This window comes from Pristiophorus japonicus, chromosome 24, assembly GCF_044704955.1.
Source record: "Pristiophorus japonicus isolate sPriJap1 chromosome 24, sPriJap1.hap1, whole genome shotgun sequence".
In the NCBI taxonomy this organism is placed as follows: domain Eukaryota; kingdom Metazoa; phylum Chordata; class Chondrichthyes; family Pristiophoridae; genus Pristiophorus; species Pristiophorus japonicus.
In genome coordinates this window covers 4,797,240-4,823,533 of record NC_092000.1, presented here as the reverse complement: position 1 = coordinate 4,823,533, position 26,294 = coordinate 4,797,240, and the positions used below count along the sequence as shown (strand labels likewise).

General features: G+C 52.3%; 2 protein-coding genes across 2 annotated transcripts; one reads left to right on the top strand and one right to left on the bottom strand.

The window, feature by feature from the left end:
• Positions 1–1,194: 1,194 nt before the first annotated feature.
• LOC139237896 (guanine nucleotide-binding protein G(I)/G(S)/G(O) subunit gamma-10-like) lies at positions 1,195–14,616 on the bottom strand. Its single transcript, XM_070867169.1, has 3 exons — positions 14,316–14,616; positions 8,458–8,620; positions 1,195–6,893 (listed from the first exon to the last, which is right to left on the bottom strand). Exons 1-2 carry the CDS (start codon positions 14,397–14,399, stop codon positions 8,495–8,497), a joined length of 210 nt encoding a protein of 69 aa, XP_070723270.1. The 5' UTR covers positions 14,400–14,616; the 3' UTR covers positions 1,195–6,893; positions 8,458–8,494.
• A 1,801-nt stretch (positions 14,617–16,417) lies between these two features.
• On the top strand, positions 16,418–26,044 carry clpp (caseinolytic mitochondrial matrix peptidase proteolytic subunit). The gene is made up of 7 exons (XM_070867168.1): positions 16,418–16,526; positions 17,889–17,990; positions 19,597–19,668; positions 19,775–19,871; positions 21,077–21,264; positions 22,840–22,945; positions 25,775–26,044. The coding sequence occupies exons 1-7, from the start codon at positions 16,515–16,517 to the stop codon at positions 25,930–25,932; spliced, it is 735 nt and encodes a 244-aa protein (XP_070723269.1). The 5' UTR covers positions 16,418–16,514; the 3' UTR covers positions 25,933–26,044.
• The last annotated feature ends 250 nt before the right edge of the window (positions 26,045–26,294 follow it).

Here is a 26,294-nt window from a genome sequence, read left to right as displayed (position 1 = left end):
TTTAATACGATCATGGCTGATCCGATCATGGACACAGGTCCACTTCCCCGCCCGCTCCCCAAAACCCCTTAATCTCTCATTGGTTAAGAAACTGTCGCTCTCTATCTTAAATTTATTCAATGTCCCGGCTTCCACAGCTCGCTTGAGGCAGAGAATTCCACAGATTTACAACCCTCAGAAGAAATTTCTCCTCATCTCAGTTTTAAATGGACGGCCCCTTATTCTAAGATCATGCCCTCTAGTTCTAGTCTCCCCCATCAGTGGAAACATCTTTTCTGCATCCACCTTGTCAAGCCCCCTCATAATCTTACACGTTTCGATAAGATCACCTCTCATTCTTCTGAATTCCAATAAGTAGAGGCCCAACCTCCTCAACCTTTCCTCATAAGTCAACCCCCTCATCTCCGGAATCAACCTAGTGAACCTTCTCTGAACTGCCTCCAAAGCAAGTATATCCTTTCGTAAATATGGAAACCAAAACTGCACGCAGTATTCCAGGTGTGGCCTCACCAATACCCTGTATAACTGTAACAAGACTTCCCAGCTTTTATACTCCCATCCCCTTTGCAATAAAGGCCAAGATTGGCCTTCCTGATCACTTGCTGTACCTGCATACTAACCTTTTGTGTTTCATGCACAAGTACCCCCAGGTCCTGCTGTACTGCAGCGCTTTGCAATTTTTCTCCATTTAAATAACTTGCTCTTTGATTTTTTTTCTGCCAAAGTGCATGACCTCACACTTTCCAACATTATATCCATCTGTCAATTTTTTTCCCACTCACTTAGCCTGTCTGTCCTTTTGCAGATTTTTTGTGTCCTCCTCACACACTGCTTTTCCTCCCATCTTTGTATCGTCAGCAAACTTGGCTACAATACACTTGGTCCTTTCTTCCACAATGTTAATACAGATTGTAAATAGTTGGGGCCCAGCACTGAGCCCTGCGGCACTAATTACTGATTGCCAACCCGAGTGAACCATTTATCCTGACTCTCTCACAAATGCTGTCTGACCTGCTGAGATTTCCAGCATTTTTTGTTTTCATTTCAGATTCCAGCATCCAGTAATTTACTTTTATCTGTTCATATTGAGTTTAAAAAGCAGCAAAGTCCTGGAATTAAGTAACATTCCACTCTTAATCTGGAATAAAAAATAATGGTTTAGAAATATATCTAGGAAAAGCAGAACTGTATTAAAGACTTTATTTGATATTAATACAGTAATAAACCACATTATTGACCTACTGTTTAAATAACGTACACTTTTACAGTTTGTGATACAAGATAAAATAGTAAAGGCTCAAACTGATATTTTTCTCTCCTGTCCTATGTAAGATGCAGGTAAAATTCATTTAAGAGACACTGGTGTCGGGCAGTACAGGGTAATGGCATGCGACGATGTACTGAGGCGACGAATGTGCTCCCATCGGTGGCGTTGCTGGTGTCACCCGCATGATGAGAGAGGTCGACAAAGCCAAGCGCTTCCCCACAGGAAGGGGCTGGGAGGAGGGAGAGACCTTGGTGTTAAAGTGTCTCCAAGCCATCTCTCCTCACGTTGGCGGAGGCTGGGAGCCATTGGTCTTGCCCATCTTCTCTCCAGCGCAAGGAAGCAAAGTTAAAACTACTTCAAAAGAAGTAACAAGCGAGTCTTGTAAGTTCTGTAAAACTTAGCACAACTTAAGTTTTCTTGCAGCCTTGGTGTGTCCACTCCTGCCAGTGATTATTCATTGTACCAGGGGATAGGCATCAGCTAAGTGGCACTCACCATATGGACCAAACCCATGGTAATATTGTAGAGGATAGTTTTACAGATATCGATGAACAGTTGTCTCTGTTCAGTTTATGGATTGAATGTAATCATAATTAAAATAAAGTTCCTATCCCTGCTTGTGGTGGGGAGGGCTGGATCAGCAGGTGTGTGACTAGAGAGCTACAAATACTTCTTTGATTTACCTAATGAATAAATTCTGTTCAGAGGGATTTGTAATATATATATATATATATATAATACTGAATAGTTTAATCTTATATTTGCCTACATAAGTCACTGACCCCCCAAAATTGTGTAAAAGCACTGTGTGACACTTCAGGAAAGTTTGTGTGTAATTTAAGTAATGAATTCAGTTTTGGGCTGGAAGAAAGCTCAGAATTCTGCATGATGCCGTGTGCCACATCAAACATGTTGTGTGCCAGTTGAATAATGGAAAGCAGAAGATAAATTTCAATTAATCTACCTAGTAAATATTATATACAAATTTTTTTCAAAACACACAATTAGCAAGCGAAAGGTTACAGATTATATCCGAGAGTTCTGGGGTGTTGACCAGTTCCATGACCGATGTTTAGGAAGTTATACACACTACATACAATGTACTTTAACCATCTGCTTTTTCTGAAATCAAATCCTTGTAATCTGTGCGGTTTGTGTCAGAACACACAAGATTACTTTCCTATAATTTTGCACATCTATTTCCGTGAGCTGTGACAGCACAAGCCCGATCTCTCCCAGCGCCAACAGTCTCTTGATTTGGAGATTGTCCTGGCTACTGCTCCTAAAGAGAAGCCAAGGGAGACAGATGGTGGAAATCTGGAACCCTCCACCCCCTGTAAAAGCTGTTGAGGCTGGACAGTCAATTGAAAATGTCCAAACTAAGAGTGATAAGATTGGTGCTGGACAAGGGTATTGAGGGTTACAGAACCAAGGTGGGTAGATGGAGTTAAGATACAGATCAACAATTATCTAACTGAATGGCAGAACAGGCTCGAGGGGCTGAATGGCCTCCTCCTGTTCATGTGTGATGGAGCAGCGTGCTGGAGCGGTGGGATATAAATCAGCTCACGTAGAGGACTTGATCTCGGCTGTGGAGAAGGAGTCGCCCCAGTGCGCATCCTAGCGTCTGGTTTCAGAGCACTGGTCATCTTTTGGGTTGCAGAGAGAATAACCGGGAGTTATAAAGTGAACACTGGAGACGTAGGAAAGAACGTAAGGCTGTCTTATGACATAAAATGACAATTGGCACAGTCGGGGATCACTTTAAGACACACATGGAATCCCTTGACTTCCCAAAGCCAAGTCAGAGGTGCAGACATGTCCAATTCACCCAGGCCAGTTGTAATTATGTGTATTCAATATTGGTACATTAGCTGAGCCCATGATCAGATCAGCCATGATCTTATTGAATGGTGGAGCAGGCTCGAGGGGCCGTATGGCCTCCTCCTGCTCCTATTATGTTCTTATTACAAGAACCCGCATCCTGAGTGTGGAGATTTTCGTACTAAACCGTAGTTTCAATCTATTTTGACAAAATGCACTTGGAAGAGAAGAGATTGCTACGGAGGCAACGGCTGTACGTCGCATTCAATCGGAGAACAAATACTTCACACACACACACACACACGTACACAGTGGAATGCTTCTCATCCCAGCAATGGCTAGACAAGGTCAGGGATCTGAGCATGCAGTGATCCCAGAGTGAAGGTTGGCATAAGAGCAGGGTTACCAACCCTCCAGGAATGCCCTGAAGTCGCCAGGAATGAAGAAATTAAGTTCCAGGGCACTGCCGCCAGCAAAAACCTGGGATTAAAAAAAAATCACGGGCAATAAAAAAATGTTTTCCAATCGAACACTTTTTGTTTATTAGTTATAAGAATATTGAAGATGGAATTAAAATAAGGCTGTTTGACCAGGTGGGGCACTGGAGGTCCAGTTACGAAACCTCCAGGAATATGCCCAGAGTTGGCAACCCTATATATATATATATATATATATATAGAATGGTGTTATCCCAGTGACGATAACACCATTCTATATCAGCCTGGGTCGGGTTATTTCACTGGGTCCTTTTATACTCTTGCAACTATGGAGAGCTGTGCCTTGCATTGTGCTGGGGCATGTCACTCCAAGCAGGGGACTGGCTGTCGTGCTTATGGGCAGAGGGACGAAGGGAGCAGGGGGGTGCGGGAAAGGAGTTGTTCCTCTGTACTCCATACAACAGGAACACTCCCCAAGTTTTATCCCTCAAACGGAACGCATGTTCTTGTAGATTTCTTACTGTACAGGTTTATAAATGGGGGAGGTGGAGGGGAGTTCTCATTGTCGAGACCGTGTTGTCTCGGGGCTTGAGGGAATCCAGTTATTACAGTCAGGAATGTTGAGCACTCCCTCCTGCACAGGTTCGAACAGGTCATTGACACCAGCGGCAGGTTGCTGTGTAACAGGACCGCCAATGACGTACCTCCAACGCTGCTTTGTTGCGAGGTGTGGTGATTTTTTGCAGGTCCTTGTGATTCACGACCTGCGCCTCAGGGGCCAGCAGCCAATGGTTCTACGCGATTGGGACTCGCTTTGCCATTGATGAGGAAGTCCCAAAGTCATCACTTGTGCAAACTCAACTTCCACCTATTCGGGTTGGTGATGAAACCCAATGATATTTCATTGAAAGAAAATCTACATGCGCCACAAGACTTTATATAAAATAACAGAAAGACCTGGATTTATATAGCGCCTTTCACGACCACCGGGTGTTTCAAACGCTGTACAGCCAACTAAGTACTTTTTCTTGGAGTGTAGTCAGTGCTGTAATACCATTTGGTAAATACTAATGGTACACTTGTAATTTGGTGTCCCAATAGAAGGGAAGAAATAAATACTCGCCGGAATCACAATACTTCAAACAGGACCAAGGCGCCAGTGGGTGGTGTGTGCAGCCCAACGCTCCGTGTGGGAGAGGCAGGCAGGGTGGGATCAGCAGTGATACCGCTCGGCCGCCGTTCACTGTCGGGATTCACACGGGAAGGATGGTGACTTGGGAAAGGTCCTGAGGGACGCCAATGTCCCCCAAGGACTACAGGGAGTGTTTGAGGCGAATAGCATGGATGCATTTAAAGGGAAGCTGGAGGGAGAAAAGAACAGAAGGATATGCTGATGGGGTGAGACGAAGAGGGGTGGGAGGAGGCTCGTGTGGAGCTGAACTGCCCGAGATGTCTGCGCTCCTGAGCATCCCTGATTATAATCGCTTAGCCATCGGTGGCCCTGCCTTCTGTTGCCTGGGCCCCAAGCTCTGGAACTCCTCCCTAAACCTCTCCGCCTCTCTTTCCTCCTTTAAGGCGCTCCTTAAAACCTACCTCTCTGACCCAGCTTATGGTCACCTGCTGTGGAGGCTGGGTCATTGAATATATTTAAGGCGGAGATAGACAGATTTTTGAGCGGTAAGGGAATAAAGGGTTATGGGGAGCGGGCAGGGAAGTGGAGCTGAACCCATGATCAGATCAGCCATGATCTTATTACATGGCGGAGCAGGCTCGAGGGGCTGTATGGCCTACTCCTGCTCCTATTTCTTATGTTCTTATCTGTTTTGTCTAATAACACTCCTGTGAAGCGCCTTGGGGAGTTTTACTACGTTAAAGGCGCTATATAAATGCAAGTTGGTGTTGTTGTTTCTCTGCTGTAAATTGTATGTAACTCTAACAGGTAACCAACAGCAAGCTGTAAAGAGAGGGGTTTGCACTGGTGACTGGGAGAGGTGGAAAGGTTTTAGCGAAGGATCTGTAATACACGTTGAGTTCGGGTGTGCGAAGGAATCACTGGTCATGCACTGTTTATTCGATAAAGGAATGAGTCATATCTTAAATGCAGCAAAAACGGTCTCTGCTATCAGGAGGGTCGGTAACCAGAGGGAACGGATTTAAGGTCATTAGCAATAAAACCGGGGGGGGGGGGGGGAGGAGGAGAATGTTTTACGCAGCGAGATGCTGTGATCTGGAATGCGCTGCCTGAAAGGGCGGTGGGAGCAGATTCGATAGTGACTTTCAAACGGGAATTGGATAAATACTTGGAAAAATTTGCAGGGCTGTGGGGAAAGAGCAGGGGGGAGTGGGACTTATTGGATCGCTCTGTCACAGAGCCGGCACAGGCACGATGGGCCGAATGGCCTCTTTCTGTGCTGTGTGATTCTATGAAAATTACCTTTGGTACCAGTATAATCAAGTATATATGCTAAAGATACTATCAGCAATGAGTAGGGACATACACAGGTTCAGTGTTTGGCATCGTGTATCTGAAATTCCATAACGCCGAGGGGGAAATAACCCAATGAATTTCACCGGTTTCCTAAAACTGCCGCGGAATTCATTGGCCCTGTTCTCCCATATCCCAACTTTGCAAACTGCACCCCGAGAAAAGCGCACACCCCTACTGATGAGCCAAGTGTCGCTCTTCCCTACCAATCTAGAGTGGGTCTTAATCCCTTAGCTCAGTACCGGTCTGATACTTCTGTCATTTTTCTACGCGGTTGCGAAATTGGCAGGCCGGCTAGGTTTTCAGGGAACACCTCGAACGGCTTTTGGTTCCGTTCGTTAATTGCCGAAATGATTGCACTCAGGAGGCGACGATTAGGAAGGAGCAACTTTTTGCTGTCCCACCCTTGTAGCTGTCGCAATGTCTCTGCTCTGACACTAGATGCTGCTAGAGAGCCGACACCGCTGACTGGCAGTCTCCGGCGGTAGAGCTCGACGACTGCAACCGTTTAGTACCGAGTGGTGGATCGGTACAAAACCGGTGGGCCCCCAGTTTTGTTCTTTTGAAATTTTCCCATGCCTTCTTCCTGCATTCAGTATCTTGTGTTAAATCTAAAAAAAAAACTCAGTGGAATGAACCATTCTTCAACCAGTTTATGTAAATAAGCCACCCCCCCCACTCCCCCTCTCCAAGTAGCTGGATATATTCTTGCCAGAGCAGTCCCTGTTACAGATGCGAGCGTTTTCTGTTCCGTTCTTGCAGGTGCCAGTTTTGGTGTGTCAGTGATCGTGCTTCAGTCTGGTGTGTTGTTCTAAGAATGTGCCATTGTTGGGGATCATCCAGAGATTACACAACACCCCGATTAAATTAATCACTGGACCTGAAAGGAAACAGAACAAAAGGCAGCTTTAGGATTTTATTTTGTCTTGTCTGGGCGTTGCTCCTTGTCCTTCTGCGAGGGAAACAGTTTCAGAGGCGCTGGTGCAGTACCACAGCTCAAGTGACTATTGACCCGTGCGAGTCCAGACGGTGATGGAGGTGGGCTTTTGGACCTGGGAGGCACCGCCGATCCTTCTGGTCACCCAATGGCCGCAGGGTCCGGCGGAGGTCCTAGCGGGGGTCACTGGGGATCAGACAGAGTTCGAGTCGAGTCCCCCGGAGCCTTGTGACTGCTTCGGCTAAGGCAGGGTTACTTTGCAGCGACCAGGGGAGGGGGGCCCCCCTGTCGGCTTGAATTCCTCAATTTATACTCGACCCGTGACCCCGACCTTCAGCGGAGTTCAGAGAAGGGCGACTGAGCAGGTGAGCACATCGCTCGGCACAGAAAACTGGCTTGTTGCTGTGTAATCCGTCGTGAGACGGTGCCCAACCTCTTCCAGTGGGCTTGAAAACTCCCTCCCTCCCCCCCTCCCTCCCCACAGAAACAGTACGCCCAAAACCAACACTGAGCCCGCCCCATCACGGATGCCTTCCAGCGCTTCACGACACAGAGTGTTGGGAGTCTGGTGCGTTGAGCTCGGACAGAGCGGAGGGTGTTAATAGTCTGCACTTGCCGGAGCTGAACCGGACCTGGGGCGGGGGAGGTGCTGCAGGACTGGCCAAAGCCTTCCACTCCCAAGCACTGACCGCCATCACCTCGGCAAGAAAGAAAGAACTTGCATTCCTATAGCACCTTTCACCACCTCAGCACGTCCCCAAAAGCGCTTCACAGCCAATGAAGTTACTTGTTTTTTTTGAAGCACAGTCATTGCTGTAAGGTGGGAAACGGGGCAGCCCGATTTGCGCACAGCAAGCTCCCACAAACAGCAATGTGATACTAGCCAGAGTCTTCCCAGCGATCCAAGTGAGACAATAACAGAAAATGCTGGTAATACTCGGCGGGTCAGGCAGTATCTGTGGAGAGAGAGATAGAGTTAACGTTTCAGGTCTGTTTCTCTCTCCACAGATGCGAGACCTGAAACATTAACTCTGTTTCTCTCTCCACAGATGCTGCCTGACCCGCTGAGCGTTTCCAGCATTTTCTGCTTTTATTTCACATTTCCAGCAGTATTTTGCTTTCATTTTACTGTTCTGGTGATGTTGGTTGAGGGAGCACAAAAATTCAGCAGCTTAACTTTACTGCGCGCTTCTCAAATGGCCACGTCCCTCTGATGTGCACTCTGAGCTCTCCGAACTCTATCAGCCTCGCATCCAGGAACACAGGAGCAGGAGGAGGCCATTCGGCCCCTTGAGCCTGTTCCGCCGTTCAATGAGATCATGGCTGGTCTGTGACCTAACTCCATATACCCGCTTTGGTTCCATAAGCATGATCTCATCAAGCAAACCTGGAATGGAAGTGTATAATTGCACAGCAGACAGAAGGAACAAGGAGTTTATACATGGCCGTGCTCTTTAGCCCAGGAATAATAATAAAAGATACAGATAAAGGATTTGACTTTGGTTACCCCTCACTGGACAGCTGTACGATGGCGGATGATGAGATCACAGCAGAAGGCAGGACTTTGGAGGTCTGAAGGGATTGTCGCCTGACGGCACCCCCATCAGAAGCAGGTCTTTGTGGGCATTCTGGAGACAGAAGTTTTTCAGATCAACCGCTGCCTGGGATACCTGCAACAATAACGTTAGATTGAGGTCTCATAAGAACATAAGAATTAGAAACAGGAGTAGGCCATCTAGTCCCTCGAGCCTGCTCCGCCATTCATCAAGATCATGGCTGATCTGGCCGTGGACTCAGCTCCACTTACCCGCCCTCTCCCCGTAACCCTTAATTCCCTTATTGGTTAAAAATCTATCTATCTGTGACTTGAATACAGTCAATGAGCTAGCCTCAACTGCTTCCTTGGTCAGAGAATTCCACAGATTCACAACCCTCTGGGAGAAGAAATTCCTTCTCAACTCGGTTTTAAGTTGGCTCCCCAGTATTTTGAGGCTGTGCCCCCTAGTTCTAGTCTCCCCGACCAGTGGAAACAACCTCTCTGCCTCTATCTTGTCTATCCCTTTCATTATTTTAAATGTTTCTATAAGATCACCCCTCATCCTTCTGAACTCCAACGAGTAAAGACCCAGTCTACTCAATCTATCATCATAAGGTAACCCCCTCATCTCCGGAATCAGCCGAGTGAATCATCTCTGTACCCCCTCCAAAGCCAGTATATCCTTCCTTAAGTAAGGTGACCAAAACTGCACGCAGTACTCCAGGTGCGGCCTCACCAATACCCTGTACAGTTGCAGCAGGACCTCCCTGCTTTTGTACTTCATCCCTCTCGCAATGAAGGCCAACATTCCATTCGCCTTCCTGATTACCTGCTGCACCTGCAAACTAACTTTTTGTGATTCATGCACAAGGACCCCCAGGTCCCTCTGCACCACAGCATGTTGTAATTTCTCCCCATTCAAATAATATTCCCTTTTACTGTTTCCCCCCCCCCCCCCCCCCAAGGTGGATGATCTCACATTTTCCGACATTGTATTCCATCTGTCAAACCTTAGCCCATTCGCTTAACCTATCCAAATCTCTTTGCAGCCTCTGTGTCCTCTATACAACCCGCTTTCCCACTAATCTTTGTGTCATCTGCAAATGTTGTTGCACTACACTCTGTCCCCTCTTCCAGGTCATCTATGTATATTGTAAACAGTTGTGGTCCCAGCACCGATCCCTGTGGCACACCACTAACCACCGATTTCCAACCCGAAAAGGACCCATTTATCCCGACTCTCTGCTTTCTGTTAGCCAGCCAATTCTCGATCCATGCTAATATATTTCCTCTGACTCCGCATACCTTTATCTTCTGCAGTAACCTTTTGTGTGGCACCTTATCGAATGCTTTTTGGAAATCTAAATACACCACATCCATCGGTATATCTCTATCCACCATGCTCGTTATATCCTCAAAGAATTCCAGTAAATTAGTTAAACATGATTTCCCCTTCATGAATCCATGTTGCGTCTGCTTGATTGCACTATTCCTATCTAGATGTCCCGCTATTTCTTTCTTAATGATAGCTTCAAGCATTTTCCCCACTACAGATGTTAAACTAACCGGCCTATAGTTACCTGCCTTTTGTCTGCCCCCTTTTTTAAACAGAGGCATTACATTAGCTGCTTTCCAATCCGCTGGTACCTCCCCAGAGTCCAGAGAATTTTGGTAGATTATAACGAATGCATCTGCTATAACTTCTGCCATCTCTTTTAATATCCTGGGATGCATTTCATCAGGACCAGGGGACTTGTCTACCTTGAGTCCCATTAGTCTGTTCAGCACTACCTCCCTAGTGATAGTGATTGTCTCAAAGTCCTCCCTTCCCACATTCCTGTGACCAGCAATTTTTGGCATGGTTTTTGTGTCTTCCACTGTGAAGACGGAAGCAAAATAATTGTTTAAGGTCTCAGCCATTTCCACATTTCCCATTATTAAATCCCCCTTCTCATCTTCTAAGGGACCAACATTTACTTTAGTCACTCTTTTCCGTTTTATATATCGGTAAAAGCTTTTACTATCTGTTTTTATGTTTTGCGCAAGTTTACTTTCGTAATCTATCTTTCCTTTCTGTATTGCTTTGGAACATACAAGACTCTGAGGGGGATTGACAGGGTAGATGCAGGGAGGATGTTTCTCCCGGGCTGGGGGGTCTAGAACCAGGGGGTCACAGTCTCAGGTTAAGGGGTCGGCCATTTAGGGCTGAGATGAGGAGGAATTTCTGCACTCCGAGGGTGGTGAATCTTTGGGGTGAGAGATTGGGGGGTGGGACAGCGAATGAGGGGAGGAGGGAGCAACGACTGGGGGGCAAGTGGGAAAGAGACGGGGGGATATGTAATTGAGGGACTATGGGGTTGAGTGCAATGTGTTTTTGCGGGGAGGGGGGGTACAGTGAGTGGGGGAAGAGAGTGGGAGTGACTGGAGGTGCAGTAAATGGAGAGGGGCATTGTGTAATTCAGTGACTGGGGGGAGAGTGTGTGTGTTTGCAGTGACTGGGGGGTTGCACTGTGTGTGTTTGCAGTGACTGGGGGTGTAGGGGAGAGTGTGTGTTTGAAGTGACGGGGGGGGTGCACTGTGTGTGTCTGCAGTGACTGGGGGTGTAGGGGAGAGTGTGTGTTTGAAGTGACTGGGGGGTGTAGGGGTGAGTGTGTGTGTGTTTGCAGTGACTGGGGGGTGTAGGGGAGAGTGTGTGTTTGCAGTGACTGGGGGGTGCACTGTGTGTGTTTGCAGTGACTGGGGGGGGTGCACTGTGTGTGTTTGCAGTGACTGGGGGGTGCACTGTGTGTGTTTGCAGTGACTGGGGGTGCACTGTGTGTGTTTGCAGTGACTGGGGGGTGCACTGTGTGTGTTTGCAGTGACTGGGGGGGTGCACTGTGTGTGTTTGCAGTGACTGGGGGGTGCACTGTGTGTGTTTGCAGTGACTGGGGGGGGTGCACTGTGTGTGTTTGCAGTGACTGGGGGGGTGCACTGTGTGTGTTTGCAGTGACTGGGGGGGTGCACTGTGTGTGTTTGCAGTGACTGGGGGGGTGCACTGTGTGTTTGCAGTGACTGGGGGGGTGCACTGTGTGTGTTTGCAGTGACTGGGGGTGGGGTGAACGCACTGTGTGTTTGCAGTGACTGGGGGGGTGCACTGTGTGTGTTTGCAGTGACTGGGGGGTGCACTGTGTGTGTTTGCAGTGACTGGGGGGGTGCACTGTGTGTGTTTGCAGTGACTGGGGGGGGTGCACTGTGTGTGTTTGCAGTGACTGGGGGGGTGCACTGTGTGTATTTGCAGTGACTGGGGGGGTGCACTGTGTGTGTTTGCAGTGACTGGGGGGGTGCACTGTGTGTGTTTGCAGTGACTGGGGGGGTGCACTGTGTGTGTTTGCAGTGACTGGGGGGGGGGTGAACGCACTGTGTGTGTTTGCAGTGACTGGGGGGGTGCACTGTGTGTGTTTGCAGTGACTGGGGGGTGCACTGTGTGTGTTTGCAGTGACTGGGGGGGTGCACTGTGTGTGTTTGCAGTGACTGGGGGGGGTGCACTGTGTGTGTTTGCAGTGACTGGGGGGGTGCACTGTGTGTGTTTGCAGTGACTGGGGGGGTGCACTGTGTGTGTTTGCAGTGACTGGGGGGGTGCACTGTGTGTGTTTGCAGTGACTGGGGGGGGGGGGGGTGAACGCACTGTGTGTGTTTGCAGTGACTGGGGGGGTGCACTGTGTGTGTTTGCAGTGACTGGGGGTGGGGTGAACGCACTGTGTGTGTTTGCAGTGACTGGGGGTGGGGTGAACGCACTGTGTGTGTTTGCAGTGACTGGGGGGGTGCACTGTGTGTGTTTGCAGTGACTGGGAGGGTGCACTGTGTGTGTTTGCAGTGACTGGGGGGTGCACTGTGTGTGTTTGCAGTGACTGGGGGTGGGGTGAACGCACTGTGTGTGTTTGCAGTGACTGGGGGGTGCACTGTGTGTGTTTGCAGTGACTGGGGGGGGGTGCACTGTGTGTGTTTGCAGTGACTGGGGGGTGCACTGTGTGTGTTTGCAGTGACTGGGGGGTGCACTGTGTGTGTTTGCAGTGACTGGGGGGGTGCACTGTGTGTGTTTGCAGTGACTGGGGGGGGTGCACTGTGTGTGTTTGCAGTGACTGGGGGGGGTGCACTGTGTGTGTTTGCAGTGACTGGGGGTGGGGTGAACGCACTGTGTGTGTTTGCAGTGACTGGGGGGTGCACTGTGTGTGTTTGCAGTGACTGGGGGTGGGGTGAACGCACTGTGTGTTTGCAGTGACTGGGGGGGTGCACTGTGTGTGTTTGCAGTGACTGGGGGGTGCACTGTGTGTGTTTGCAGTGACTGGGGGGGTGCACTGTGTGTGTTTGCAGTGACTGGGGGGGGTGCACTGTGTGTGTTTGCAGTGACTGGGGGGGTGCACTGTGTGTATTTGCAGTGACTGGGGGGGTGCACTGTGTGTGTTTGCAGTGACTGGGGGGGTGCACTGTGTGTGTTTGCAGTGACTGGGGGGGTGCACTGTGTGTGTTTGCAGTGACTGGGGGGGGGGGTGAACGCACTGTGTGTGTTTGCAGTGACTGGGGGGGTGCACTGTGTGTGTTTGCAGTGACTGGGGGGTGCACTGTGTGTGTTTGCAGTGACTGGGGGGGTGCACTGTGTGTGTTTGCAGTGACTGGGGGGGGTGCACTGTGTGTGTTTGCAGTGACTGGGGGGGTGCACTGTGTGTGTTTGCAGTGACTGGGGGGGTGCACTGTGTGTGTTTGCAGTGACTGGGGGGGGGGTGAACGCACTGTGTGTGTTTGCAGTGACTGGGGGGGTGCACTGTGTGTGTTTGCAGTGACTGGGGGTGGGGTGAACGCACTGTGTGTGTTTGCAGTGACTGGGGGTGGGGTGAACGCACTGTGTGTGTTTGCAGTGACTGGGGGGGTGCACTGTGTGTGTTTGCAGTGACTGGGGGGGTGCACTGTGTGTGTTTGCAGTGACTGGGGGGGTGCACTGTGTGTGTTTGCAGTGACTGGGGGGTGCACTGTGTGTGTTTGCAGTGACTGGGGGGTGCACTGTGTGTGTTTGCAGTGACTGGGGGTGGGGTGAACGCACTGTGTGTGTTTGCAGTGACTGGGGGGTGCACTGTGTGTGTTTGCAGTGACTGGGGGGGGGTGCACTGTGTGTGTTTGCAGTGACTGGGGGGTGCACTGTGTGTGTTTGCAGTGACTGGGGGGTGCACTGTGTGTGTTTGCAGTGACTGGGGGGGTGCACTGTGTGTGTTTGCAGTGACTGGGGGGGGTGCACTGTGTGTGTTTGCAGTGACTGGGGGGGGTGCACTGTGTGTGTTTGCAGTGACTGGGGGTGGGGTGAACGCACTGTGTGTGTTTGCAGTGACTGGGGGGTGCACTGTGTGTGTTTGCAGTGACTGGGGGGGGTGCACTGTGTGTGTTTGCAGTGACTGGGGGGGTGCACTGTGTGTGTTTGCAGTGACTGGGGGTGGGGTGAACGCACTGTGTGTGTTTGCAGTGACTGGGGGTGGGGTGAACGCACTGTGTGTGTTTGCAGTGACTGGGGGGGGTGCACTGTGTGTGTTTGCAGTGACTGGGGGTGGGGTGAACGCACTGTGTGTGTTTGCAGTGACTGGGGGGTGCACTGTGTGTGTTTGCAGTGACTGGGGGTGGGGTGAACGCACTGTGTGTGTTTGCAGTGACTGGGGGTGGGGTGAACGCACTGTGTGTGTTTGCAGTGGGTGACTGTTGCTGTCTCCCCGGGCCTGCGTGCTCAGGAGCTGCCACTCCCTGCCTTCTCCAGCCCCTTGATGAAAGCCCCTGGAGTCACTGCCAGGCTGCCCCCTTCTCCCTCTCACCATGACCCGCTCCACACTGGCCTCCATCCGCAGTTGCTTCACCATTCTGTGCATCAGCAGCTCGCTGCCGGTCTTAGTCGACATGTTTCACTGGAGAGAAAATACTGCAGCAAAAATACTGTTGCAAAATAACTGTTCTAAAGACACTGTAGCAAAAATATTGTTGCAAAATAACTGTTCTAAAGACACTGTAGCAAAAATACTGTAGCAAAAATATTGTTGCAAAATAACTTGTAAAGAAACGGTAGCAAAAATATTGTTGCAAAGAAATTGCAACACTTTCCCCTCCCACACAAAGTTACAGTTCCACACCCAGCTGGCCAATACTTCCTTTCCCGTGATCAGAGTCTATAGCCACACACAACACTCACATAATATGACCATTCAGTTCTGTTGCCACTTCTCACCATACCCCTTGATCCCCCGAGTAGTAAGGACTACATCTAACTCCCTTTTGAATATATTTAGTGAATTGGCCTCAACTACTTTCTGTGGTAGAGAATTCCACAGGTTCACCACTCTCTGGGTGAAGAAGTTTCTCCTCATCTCGGTCCTAAATGGCTTACCCCTTATCCTTAGACTGTGGCCCCTGGTTCTGGACTTCCCCAACATCGGGAACATTCTTCCTGCATCTAACCTGTCGAAACCCCCCCGTCAGAATTTTAAACGTTTCTATGAGGTCCCCTCTCATTCTTCTGAACTCCAGTGAATACAAGCCCAGTTGATCCAGTCTTTCTTGATAGGTCAGTCCCACCATCCCGGGAATCAGTCTGGTGAATCTTCGCTGCACTCCCTCAATAGCAAGAATGTCCTTCCTCAGGTTAGGAGACCAAAACTGTACACAATACTCCAGGTGTGGCCTCACCAAGGCCCCTGTACAACTTTAGTAACACCTCCCACTGAAGTTGCATGTTCAGCCATGAACTCATTGAATGGCGGTGCAGGCTCGAAGGGCCGAATGGCCTACTCCTGCACCTATTTTCTATGCTTCTATGATACTTCCTTAAAAATGTTCACATTTCAAGTGCAAAAATAGACTGAATTTGTAGTTTCTCAAATTTTATACGGGGTATAGCAACTTTCACGACCACCGGATAACCCAACACGGTTTACAGCCAATGAAGTACTTTTTTTGAAGTGTAGTCACTGTTGCAATGTAGCAAAGAGGCGAGAGTTCGGGGCCCGGGAGAGGCGAGGGCCCAGGGGCAGCACGGGCCCAGCCCACACTGTGCGATATGTGCGCGCACTGGGTCCGTGCAGCAGAGCTGGTCTCCAGTCGTCCTGGTTAACCCTTGCCACTGGACCAAGATCTAGCTCTGTCAAGCCCGTGTGGTGGCTGGTGTGCAACGGTCACCCCACGTTAAAAAAATCCACGCACAGGTATCTTCCACCCTTCAGGATGTAGTTCGGGATCCGGAATATTAGGTCCTTCATTGAAACACCTGTGAACTCATCCCTTTTTGGCGTGGAAGCAAGTCATCCTCGATACGAGGGACTGCCTATGATGATGATGATTTCCCTCAGCAGAGGGGTCAACAACCAGGGGGCTTGGATTCAAAGTAATTGGGGGGAGGTTTAGAGGAGATATGAGGGGAGATCTCTTCACCCAGAGGGTGGTGGGGGTCTGGAACTCACGGCCTGAAAGGGTGGTAGAGGCAGAAACCCTCACCACATTTAAAAAGTACTTGGATGTGCACCTGAAGTGCCGTAACCTACAGGGCTACGGACCGAGAGCTGGAAAGTGGGATTAGGCTGGGTAGCTCTTGGTCGGCCGGCGCGGACACGATGGGCCGAATGGCCTCCTTCCGTGCTGTAAATTTCTATGGCGCTGTGATTTTAGTGATGTTGTGATTGGCAAGCCTTCCCCTGGGCCTGGGATTGTGTGAATGTCTCTGTGTCCACACCAAGGAAACTCTGCGCTACTTCATGGTCGGCCCAAACTGTCCCCTTTACAGAGGAGGGAAAAGGTCTTTGGGACATTTGATTGTTGCTGATTTTATGAATACCCCGAGCCCCCGCCGGGGGGAGAGTGGGGGGGGTTTCCCGGGGGGGGGGGGGGAAAGGGGGGGTGTTCCCAGCCTTTAAAGGGTTGAGCAGGCGGCGGGTCCGCACTAGGCCCCGTTACCATGGAAACTACTTCCGGCCGCGCGTCATCGGCCGGCTCAGCGTTTCCGGGTCGGAGGTCAGAGGCACACAAAGATGCTGCTGAGGGTGAGTGAGGGGGGGAAAGGGCAGTACTGAGGGAGCGCCGCAGTGTCGGAGGGGCAGTACTGAGGGAGTGTCACACTGTCGGAGGGGCAGTACTGAGGGAGTGTCACACTGTCGGAGGGACAGTACTGAGGGAGCGCCGCAGTGTCGGAGGGGCAGTACTGAGGGAGCGCCGCAGTGTCGGAGGGGCAGTCTTTTGGATGAGATGTTAATCCGAGGCCCCGTCTGCTCTCTCATTTGGACATAAAAGATCCCACGACACTATTTTGAAGAAGAGCAGGGGAGTTCTCCCCGGTATCCTGGGGCCAATATTTATCCCTCAATCGTCACAACAACAAAAACAGATTATCTGGTCATTATCACATTGCTGTGTGTGGGAGCTTGCTGTGCGCAAATTGGCTGCTGCGTTTCCCACATTACAACAGTGACTACACTCCAAAAAGTACTTCATTGGCTGTAAAGCGCTTTGGGACATCCCGAGATTGTGAAAGGCGCTATAGAAATGCAAGTCTTTTTTTTTTTAATTTGTGTTTCAGGCCGACACCCAGCAGGGACTGGATTGAAGCTGTCAAATTCATGTCAGACCCTCACAATCAGACATTGGCGACCTTGATCCATCCGTCCGGACTGGATTTGAATCCCCAGGTCCCAAGTCCCAGCGGCAAAAGGCCAGCGATCCAATTTCCCCCGTTCAAAGATAGAACTTGCATTTATATAGCGCCTTTCGCAGGCACAGGACGTCCCAAAGCGCTTTACTGCCATTGACGTACCTTTGGAGTGTAGTCACGTGGGAAACACTAAATATACAAGCACAGAATAGTATCATTTAAGGATTTTTTAAAGATAGTAATGAAGTATATACACACGTGCACAAACAAAGGGCACAAACTCTGCACACCCTGGTGCGGCACTGATACCGAGAAGAGCCCAGTTTGTTCGTGGTGAGGCAGCCGATTTCAACTGGGGCAGAAGTTGGGATGTTAGAATTGGGCGCAGAGCGCTGGTGTGTGTGTGTGTGAATGTCAGCAGTGCTGTGGGGGAGGAGTGGGACTGATTGGATCGCTCGTTCACAGGGCCGGCACAGGAACGATGGGCCAAATGGCCACCTCCTGTCCTGTATCATTCTACGATTGGTCCTGACTGTTGGTATTCCCAGCGATCAGACAAATTGGTCAGACAAAAGTGCAGGGCCCTTGGGAGCTGGAATCTGCAGCCACAACTCGAGGGTGGAGGAGAGGAGAAGTATGCGGGGAAAGTGCAGGAGGCCTGAGCCAGAGAACCCTTGTGCTGTCGCTCCCTCTTTAAATTTGTTTTCATATTTATCGCCACTTGTTGTATCGATGTATTTATTTCTCTTCCATTCAGACGTTTGTGCAGCATTCCGGCCAGCTGGTGACGGGATGCAGGAAGATTCACCGGACGTCAGGTTGTAGCCACCCGTTAATCCCCATCGTCATCGAGCAGACGGTAAGTGGGACCGCAGGACCCTCGGTAATCACACAACGCACAGTCACCCAGATTTGTTCCCGACGGACACACCTCCTGGGCTGGAATATCATCATCATTCTGTCCCTGATTGCTGCCTGTCTCCCAATCTCCCCCCACCCCCCACCGCTCACCTCGCCCAGCTCCCCCTCTCACCCAGCTCCTCTTGTCCCCCCTCCCCCTCCCTCCCTGACATGGTGCGAGTTAGGACACGGGGCAGTGAGCACGGGGTGATGGGTGAGTGGGACTTGGTGCGAGTTAGGACACGGGACAGTGAGCACAGGGGGTGATGGGTGAGTGGGACTTGGTGCGAGTTAGGACACGGGGCAGTGAGCACAGCGGGTGAGCGGGACTCGGTGCGAGTTAGGACACGGGGCAGTGAGCACAAAGGGCGATGGGTGAGCGGGACTGGGTGCGAGTTAGGACACGGGGCAGTGAGCACAGGGGGTGATGGGTGAGCGGGACTTGGTGCGAGTTAGGACACAGGGCAGTGAGCACAGGGGGTGATGGGTGAGCGGGACTTGGTGCGAGTTAGGACACGGGGCAGCGAGCACAGGGGGTGATGGGTGAGCGGGACTTGGTGCGAGTTAGGACACAGGGCAGTGAGCACAGGGGGTGATGGGTGAGCGGGACTCGGTGCGAGTTAGGACACGGGGCAGTGAGCACAGGGGGTGATGGGTGAGTGGGACTCGGTGCGAGTTAGGACACGGGGGCAGTGAGCACAGGGGGTGATGGGTGAGCGGGACTGGGTGCGAGTTAGGACACAGGGCAGTGAGCACAGAGGGTGATGGGTGAGCGGGACTTGGTGCGAGTTAGGACACGGGGCAGTGAGCACAGGGGGTAATGGGTGAGCGGGACTTGGTGCGAGTTAGGACACGGGGGCAGTGAGCACAGGGGGTGATGGGTGAGCGGGACTGGGTGCGAGTTAGGACACAGGGCAGTGAGCACAGAGGGTGATGGGTGAGCGGGACTTGGTGCGAGTTAGGACACGGGGCAGTGAGCACAGGGGGTGATGGGTGAGCGGGACACGGTGCGAGTTAGGACACGGGGCAGTGAGCACAGGGGGTGATGGGTGAGCGGGACTCGGTGCGAGTTAGGACACGGGGGCAGTGAGCACAGGGGGTGATGGGTGAGCGGGACTGGGTGCGAGTTAGGACACAGGGCAGTGAGCACAGAGGGTGATGGGTGAGCGGGACTTGGTGCGAGTTAGGACACGGGGCAGTGAGCACAGGGGGTAATGGGTGAGCGGGACTGGGTGCGAGTTAGGACTCAGGGCAGCGAGCACGGGGGTGATGGGTGAGCGGGACTTCACACAAGTTTTAGATGAACTGCAGTTTGTGGAGAATTGCAGGTGGGAGGGCGTCCAGGCGTGCGATGGAATAATCCCGTCGGAAGGGTACAAAGGCACGGATGAGGGTTTCAGCAGCGGATGAGCTGAGGCAGGGGTGGAGACGGGCGATGTTACGGAGATGGAAATAAGCGGTGTTGTGATGAAGAGGATTTGAGCTTGGCTGCTCCACTCGGGGATAAGCAGAGCACTGAGATTGCGAACACTCCGATGTATCCCGTGATCACCTTTCCTTTTCAGGGTCGTGGAGAACGAGCTTACGATATCTATTCACGACTGTTGAGGGAACGAATAATTTGTGTCATGGGACCTGTGAGTATATATTATATATATATATATATATATATATTTTTTTTTTTTTACGGATCACAGCATTTGGCCTTTGGTCGAGTTTAATAATTGTGTGTGTTTCTCTCAGATAGACGACACTGTGGCCAGTCTGGTGATCGCCCAGCTCCTGTTCCTTCAGTCCGAGAGTAACAAGAAGCCGATCCACATGTACATCAACAGTCCAGGTGAGCTCTGCCCCGGGTCTCTGCGTCAGCTTCTGGTGTCACCGAGCCCCTGAAATACGCTGGTCGAGGGGCCTTAAACTGGCTACGCCGATTCCGGGGACAGCATCACTGGGACCCTCACTCCCCGCGCTGCCCACCTGTCTTTACATTCCCAACTAATGTCATGGCCGCATTTCACGGGATCTAGGATGAGAACTGTCTGCACTGCCACCAGATATGTCCGTGCTTTTATATTGCACAAGGACAGTCGCAGGTGCTCTTCCCCCCCCCCCCCCCCCCCCACAGTGCTACGGTAAAACCAACCAAATAATTACTTGGACACAAACTTGGTGTCAGTGGGCAGCACTCTCGACTCTGGATCAGAAGGTCGTGGGTTCAAGCCCCACTCCAGAGACTTGAGCACAAAAATCCAGACTGAGGGAGTGCTGCACTGTCGGAGGGGCAGTACTGAGGGAGTGCCGCACTGTCGGAGGGGCGGTACTGAGGGAGCGCCGCACTGTCGGAGGGGCGGTACTGAGGGAGCGCCGCACTGTCGGAGGGGTGGTACTGAGGGAGTGCCGCACTGTCGGAGGGGGCAGTACTGAGGGAGCGCCGCACTGTCGGAGGGGCAGTACTGAGGGAGCGCCGCACTGTCGGAGGGGGCAGTACTGAGGGAGCGCCGCACTGTCGGAGGGGGCAGTACTGAGGGAGTGCCGCACTGTCGGAGGGGGCAGTACTGAGGGAGCGCCGCACTGTCGGAGGGGGCAGTACTGAGGGAGCGCTGCACTGTCGGAGGGGCAGTACTGAGGGAGCGCCGCACTGTCGGAGGGGGCAGTACTGAGGGAGCGCCGCACTGTCGGAGGGGGCAGTACTGAGGGAGCGCCGCACTGTCGGAGGGGCAGTACTGAGGGAGCGCCGCACTGTCGGAGGGGGCAGTACTGAGGGAGCGCCGCACTGTCGGAGGGGGCAGTACTGAGGGAGCGCCGCACTGTCGGAGGGGCAGTACTGAGGGAGTGCCGCACTGTCGGAGGTGCCGTCTTTTGGATGAGACGTTAATCCGAGGCCCCGCCTGCTCTCTCTGGTGGTTGTAAAAGATCCCACGTCGATCCTGCCCCGCCCCATCCCCCTCCCTCCCCGTCCCTCCCGCCGGGTATCCCCCCCCCCCCCCCCCCCTGATCGGTGTATCTGTGAGCTGTCGAGTGACTGCCGTTGTCTCCCCGGTGCAGGTGGTGTGGTGACAGCGGGCCTGGCGATCTACGACACCATGCAGTACATCCTGAACCCCATCTCCACCTGGTGCGTGGGGCAGGCGGCCAGCATGGGCTCCCTGCTTCTGGCCGCAGGCTGTCCGGGCATGAGGCACTCGCTGCCCAACGCACGCATCATGATCCACCAACCCTCGGGAGGGGCCTCTGTAAGTACCGAGGGCTGTCGCTCATTCCCAGCTCGGCACTGAGTGGGCTTCCGTCCGTGTGGCACCCGTTTCTATGGAAGTACCATTGCTGGACAAAAGCACAAAGTTGTTTCAGGAAAATGTCTGTGAAAGATGCCAGCCTGGAGTTTGCTTTAGTCCAGGAGTGGGGCTTGAACCTGCAACCTTCTGATACAGAGCCATGTTCAGTTAGTGTCAACCGTGGCTCAATGGGCAGCACTCTCGCCTCTGAGTCAGAAGGTCGTGGGTTCAAGTTCCACCCCACGGACTTGAGCACAAAATTCTAGACTGACACTCCCAGTGCAGTGCTGAGGGAGTGCCGCACTGTCGGAGGGGCAGTACTGAGGGAGCGCCGCACTGTCGGAGGGGCAGTACTGAGGGAGCGCCGCACTGTTGGAGGGGCAGTACTGAGGGAGCGCCGCACTGTCGGAGGGGCAGTACTGAGGGAGTGCCGCACTGTCGGAGGGGCAGTACTGAGGGAGTGCCGCACTGTCGGAGGGGCGGTACTGAGGGAGCGCCGCACTGTTGGAGGGGCAGTACTGAGGGAGCGCCGCACTGTTGGAGGGGCAGTACTGAGGGAGTGTCGCACTGTTGGAGGGGCAGTACTGAGGGAGTGTCGCACTGTTGGAGGGGCAGTACTGAGGGAGTGTCGCACTGTTGGAGGGGCAGTACTGAGGGAGCGCCGCACTGTCTGAGGGGCAGTACTGAGGGAGCGCCGCACTGTCGGAGGAACTGTCTTTTGGATGAGACGTTAAACCGAGGCCTCGTCTGCTCTCTCAGCTGGATGTAAAAGATCCCACGGCACTATTTCGAAGAGTGGCAAGGGAGTTCTCCCCGGTGTCCTGGGGCCAATATTTATCCCTCAATCAACATAACAAAAAAACAGATTAACTGGTCATTATCACATTGCTGTGTGTGGGAGCTTGCTGTGCGGACACTCCAAAAGTACTTCATTGGCTGTAACGCACTTTGAGACGTCTGGTGGTCGTGAAAGGCGCTATATAAATGCAAGTCCTTGCTTTTCATTGTGTCATGTGTTACCTTGCCTCCATAGCCTCCTCTATTCCTCCCCAAACTGGCTGTAGCCTTTTGTCGATCTCCCCCTGACCCTTCGGCCCAGTATTGGTGGCCGTGCTAGGCTCTGGAACTCCCTCCATCCCTCAAACTTCCCGTATCCGACCCTCCTGAACAGCCTCCTCCTGGTAGCTTTTGATCAAATATCACCTTGTTCGGCTCTGTGTCCATTTATTCATTAAAGCTTCAGTGAAGCAACCTCTGGGAGATTGTTCCTCCGTCAGAGCGGCTGCGGGGATGGACATTGTGTCGATGTGGTAACACGCTGGGTAAACAGAAGGGATATATCTGCTCCTATCCCTCTCTCTCCTGGGACGTTCTTGTTTCCGGAGCAGTGTTGGTCTTGCTGTGAGAGGCGATTGGCTTTGGCGGGGACAGGAAAGGCGAGTTCGAGGGTCGCGGGGGTCAGAGACTGATTACAGCGCGGGAGCACGAATTCCAACAAACAGATTTAATTGCCGTGTTCCGCTGCTTCCTTCCCAGGGCCAGGCGACTGACATCGCCATACAGGCGGAGGAGATCCTGAAGATTAAGAGGCAGATCAATCACATTTATGCCAAACACACGAAGCAGCTGTTGTCTGTGATCGGTGAGTGCTCCATGCAGGTATAACTTCAATTTAAAAACATAAGCAATAGGAGCAGGAGTCGGCCATTCGGCCCCTCGAGCCTGCTCCGCCATTCAATGAGATCACGGCTGATCTGATCTTGGCCTCAACTCCACTTTCCCGCCCGATCCCCATATCTCTTGATTCCCCGAGAGTCCAAAAACCTATCTATCTCAGCCTTGAATATGTTCAGAGACTTGTCACCCACAGCCCTCTGGGGCAGAGAATTCCAAAGATTCACCACCCTCTGTGTGAAGAAATTTCTCCTCATCTCAGTCCTAAATGGCCGGCCCCTTACCCTGAGACTGTGCCCCCTGGTTCTAGACTCCCCAGCCCGGGGGAAACAGCCTCTCAGCATCTACCCTGTCAATCCCCCTCAGAATCTTGTATGTTTCAATGAGATCACCTCTCATTCTTCTAAACTCCAGACAATATAGGCCCAATCTCTCCTCATAAGACAGCCCTTTCCTGCCAGACTCAATCTCGTGAACCTTCGTTGCACCGCCTCCAAGGCAAGTATATCCTTCCTTAGATAAGGAGACCCAAACTGTGCGCAGTACTCCAGGTGTGGTCTCACCAGGGCCCTGTACAGTTGTAGCAGGACTTCCTTACTCTTGTACTCCAACCCCCCAGCAACATAGGCCAATATGCCATTTGCCTTCCCTAGTGCTTGCTGTACCTGCCTGCTATAGTTCTTGGTTGGTGTTACATGATCGGTAATTAGCGAATTAAAACCATCCTGTTCTCCCCTCATTCCCCCCCCCCACCCCCCCCTCCGATGCTTTGCAGTGTAGATTCACCCAGATGGGAGTGCTCCCACCAGTATTCCATGGGGGCGGAACTTGGAACTCTGGCAGAGGTGACGTTCGATAACTGGGACGCGGAATGCCGGCGAGTTGACTGATCTCTGTCATAACCATGGGGCTTGATTTAAAGCCATTCTCGGGATGTGGGCCTTGCTGGCCAGGCTGGCATTTATTGCCCCTTGAGAAGGTGGTGGTGAGCCGCCTTCTTGAACCGCTGCAGTCCGTGTGGTGAAGGTGCTCCCACAGTGCTGTTAGGGAGGGAGTTCCAGGATTGTGACCCAGCGACGATGAAGGAACGGCCGATATATTTCCCAGTCGGGATGGTGTGTGTGACTGGGAGGGGAACGTGGAGGTGGTGGTGTTCCCATGCGCCTGCTGCCCTTGTCCTTCTCGGGGGTAGAGGTCGCGGGTTTGGGAGGTGCTGCCGAAGAAGCCTTGGCGAGTTGCTGCAGTGCATCTTGTCACGGTGGAGGGAGTGAATGGTTGTGTTGGTGGAAAGGGTGCCACTCAAATGGACTGCGTTGTCCTGAATGGTGTCAGGGCAAAACAGCTGACCTCAGAGCCCTGGGTTAGGGAGCCGGACAAATCCATCAGGGACTCTTAGCAACTTCTGCTGGAAGTGCACCTGTGTGCACACTGGCAAATGTTTTAATCTAATACTCCTGTGAAGCGCCTTGGGATGTTTGACTACTATAAGGCGCTATATAAATACAGGTTGTTATTGTTGAAGAGAGGATATGGCTCAGCTGTGGTGCCCTCCTTGGTCGAATAGTCCGCCGACACTGACTGCCTAAGTTTGTAAGTGAATGAGGGTGCACTTGGGCACAGGACCGGGAGAGCTTGGAGCATCCGTGGAGGTGTACGCTGCCGTGAGCCAAAACCTTCCAGTCTCCCTGGCGTCACTCGAGATGTTGGAACTGATCGACTGAGAGGTCGCTCTCGGCCTTCACGTGTTCCTGCCCCGATCATCTCCCCCCCACCCCACAAGGCGCATCCCCCCCCCCAAGGCGCGTGTGTGTCTGCTCAAAGTACAGTCCCCACCACTGATGGCGGGTTGCGTTGGTGTCCAGGAGATTTGCCTGCTCTGCGTGGTGTTGTCACCAAAGAGAACTTTACGCGTGAGGGGCCCAGGAATCGCGTGAGGGTCTGCAGACCCCGGGACGGGGTGGGGGGATGGGTGTGTGACTGGAGACGGCAGGGATGGACCCCCGGCAGTTGCGCGCAGCCGATTGTAGCTGCCCGAGTCTCCGTCGGCTGTTTGCACTGGTACCGGCCACGGGAGGGTGGTGGAGACTTGGGGCAGCTTCAATCAGCTGATAGTTTACGGTGAGATCTGGTCAAGCTGTCATACAATGTCTTGTTCTATTGGTGTCTGGTGGGTCGGAAAGTTGACCAGATGCTTTGAAAAAGGTCAGTAAGCACCGAACTGCCCGAAATAGCTGGTGCGCTTAATCTGCTTTAAACAGCACCTCTGTTATTGCCACCTATGGTGATGGTAAACTGAGTGACATTCGCCCGATAGAGGCAGCTGTCCACCATGAGCGAGGACTGTGTAAGGTTCTGAGGGGGATTGACAGGATAGACGCAGGGAGGATGTTTCCCCCCGGGCTGGAGCGTCGAGAACCAGGGGGTCACAGTCTCAGGATAAGGGGTCGGCCATTTAGGGCTGAGATGAGGAGGAATTTCTTCACTCGGAGGGTGGTGAATCTTTGGAATTCTCTGCCCCAGAGGGCTGTGGAGGCTCAGTCTTTGAGTATATTCAAGGCCGAGATCGATAGGTTTTTGGACTCTCGGGGAATCGAGGGATATGGGGATCGGGCTGCGAAAGTGGAGTTGAGGTCGAAGATCAGCCGTGACCGTATTGAATGGCGGAGCAGGGCTCGAGGGGCCGAATGGCCGACTCCTGCTCCTAATTCTCGTGTTGTTCGGCCAGTGCCGGGAATGGCGTTCCCTCGAGAGCCGTGAGTGAGCCGATGGGCTTCTCAAATGCTGTGGTGTTTTACAGAAGGGGCGATGGAACGGGATCGCTACATGAGCCCCGTGGAGGCTCAGGAATTCGGCATCATCGATAAGGTCCTGGTGCACCCCCCGCAGGATGGGGAGGATGAGCCACAGCTCGTGCACAAAGATGACGCGACAGCATCCGGCTCCCCCGAGCCCTGAACCTCACGGGCCGCCTGATTCACCCTCTTCCCCCGCTGTGTGTCGAATTGCGGTTCCCACCTCGTACATGTACCCACCGCAACCTTTGTATTAAACGTTTCTAGCTGGCAAACCTTGTACTGCCTTACTTTCGTTAAACCGAGGGCCCCGTCTGCGCTCTCGGGTGGACGTAAAAGATCCCACGGCGCTATTTCGAAGAAGAGCAGGGGAGTTCTCCCCGGTGTCCTGGGGCCAATCTTTATCCCTCAATCAACATCACTAAAAAAAAACAGATTATCTGAGTCATTATCACATTGCTGTTTGTGGGAGCTTGCTGTGCGCAAATCGGCTGACGGATTTTCGGTGCTGCAACAGTGGCTACA

Coding starts and splice junctions, on each gene's coding strand:
- LOC139237896 (XM_070867169.1), bottom strand. CDS start 14,399: ATGTCGACTAAGACCGGCAGCGAGCTGCTGATGCACAGAATGGTGAAG. Junction 8,621..14,315: donor CCAGTGTGGAGCGGGTCATG/GTGAGAGGGAGA, acceptor TTATTGTTGCAG/GTATCCCAGGCAGCGGTTGA.
- clpp (XM_070867168.1), top strand. Junction 19,669..19,774: donor TAATTTGTGTCATGGGACCT/GTGAGTATATAT, acceptor TGTTTCTCTCAG/ATAGACGACACTGTGGCCAG. Junction 19,872..21,076: donor CATGTACATCAACAGTCCAG/GTGAGCTCTGCC, acceptor TCCCCGGTGCAG/GTGGTGTGGTGACAGCGGGC.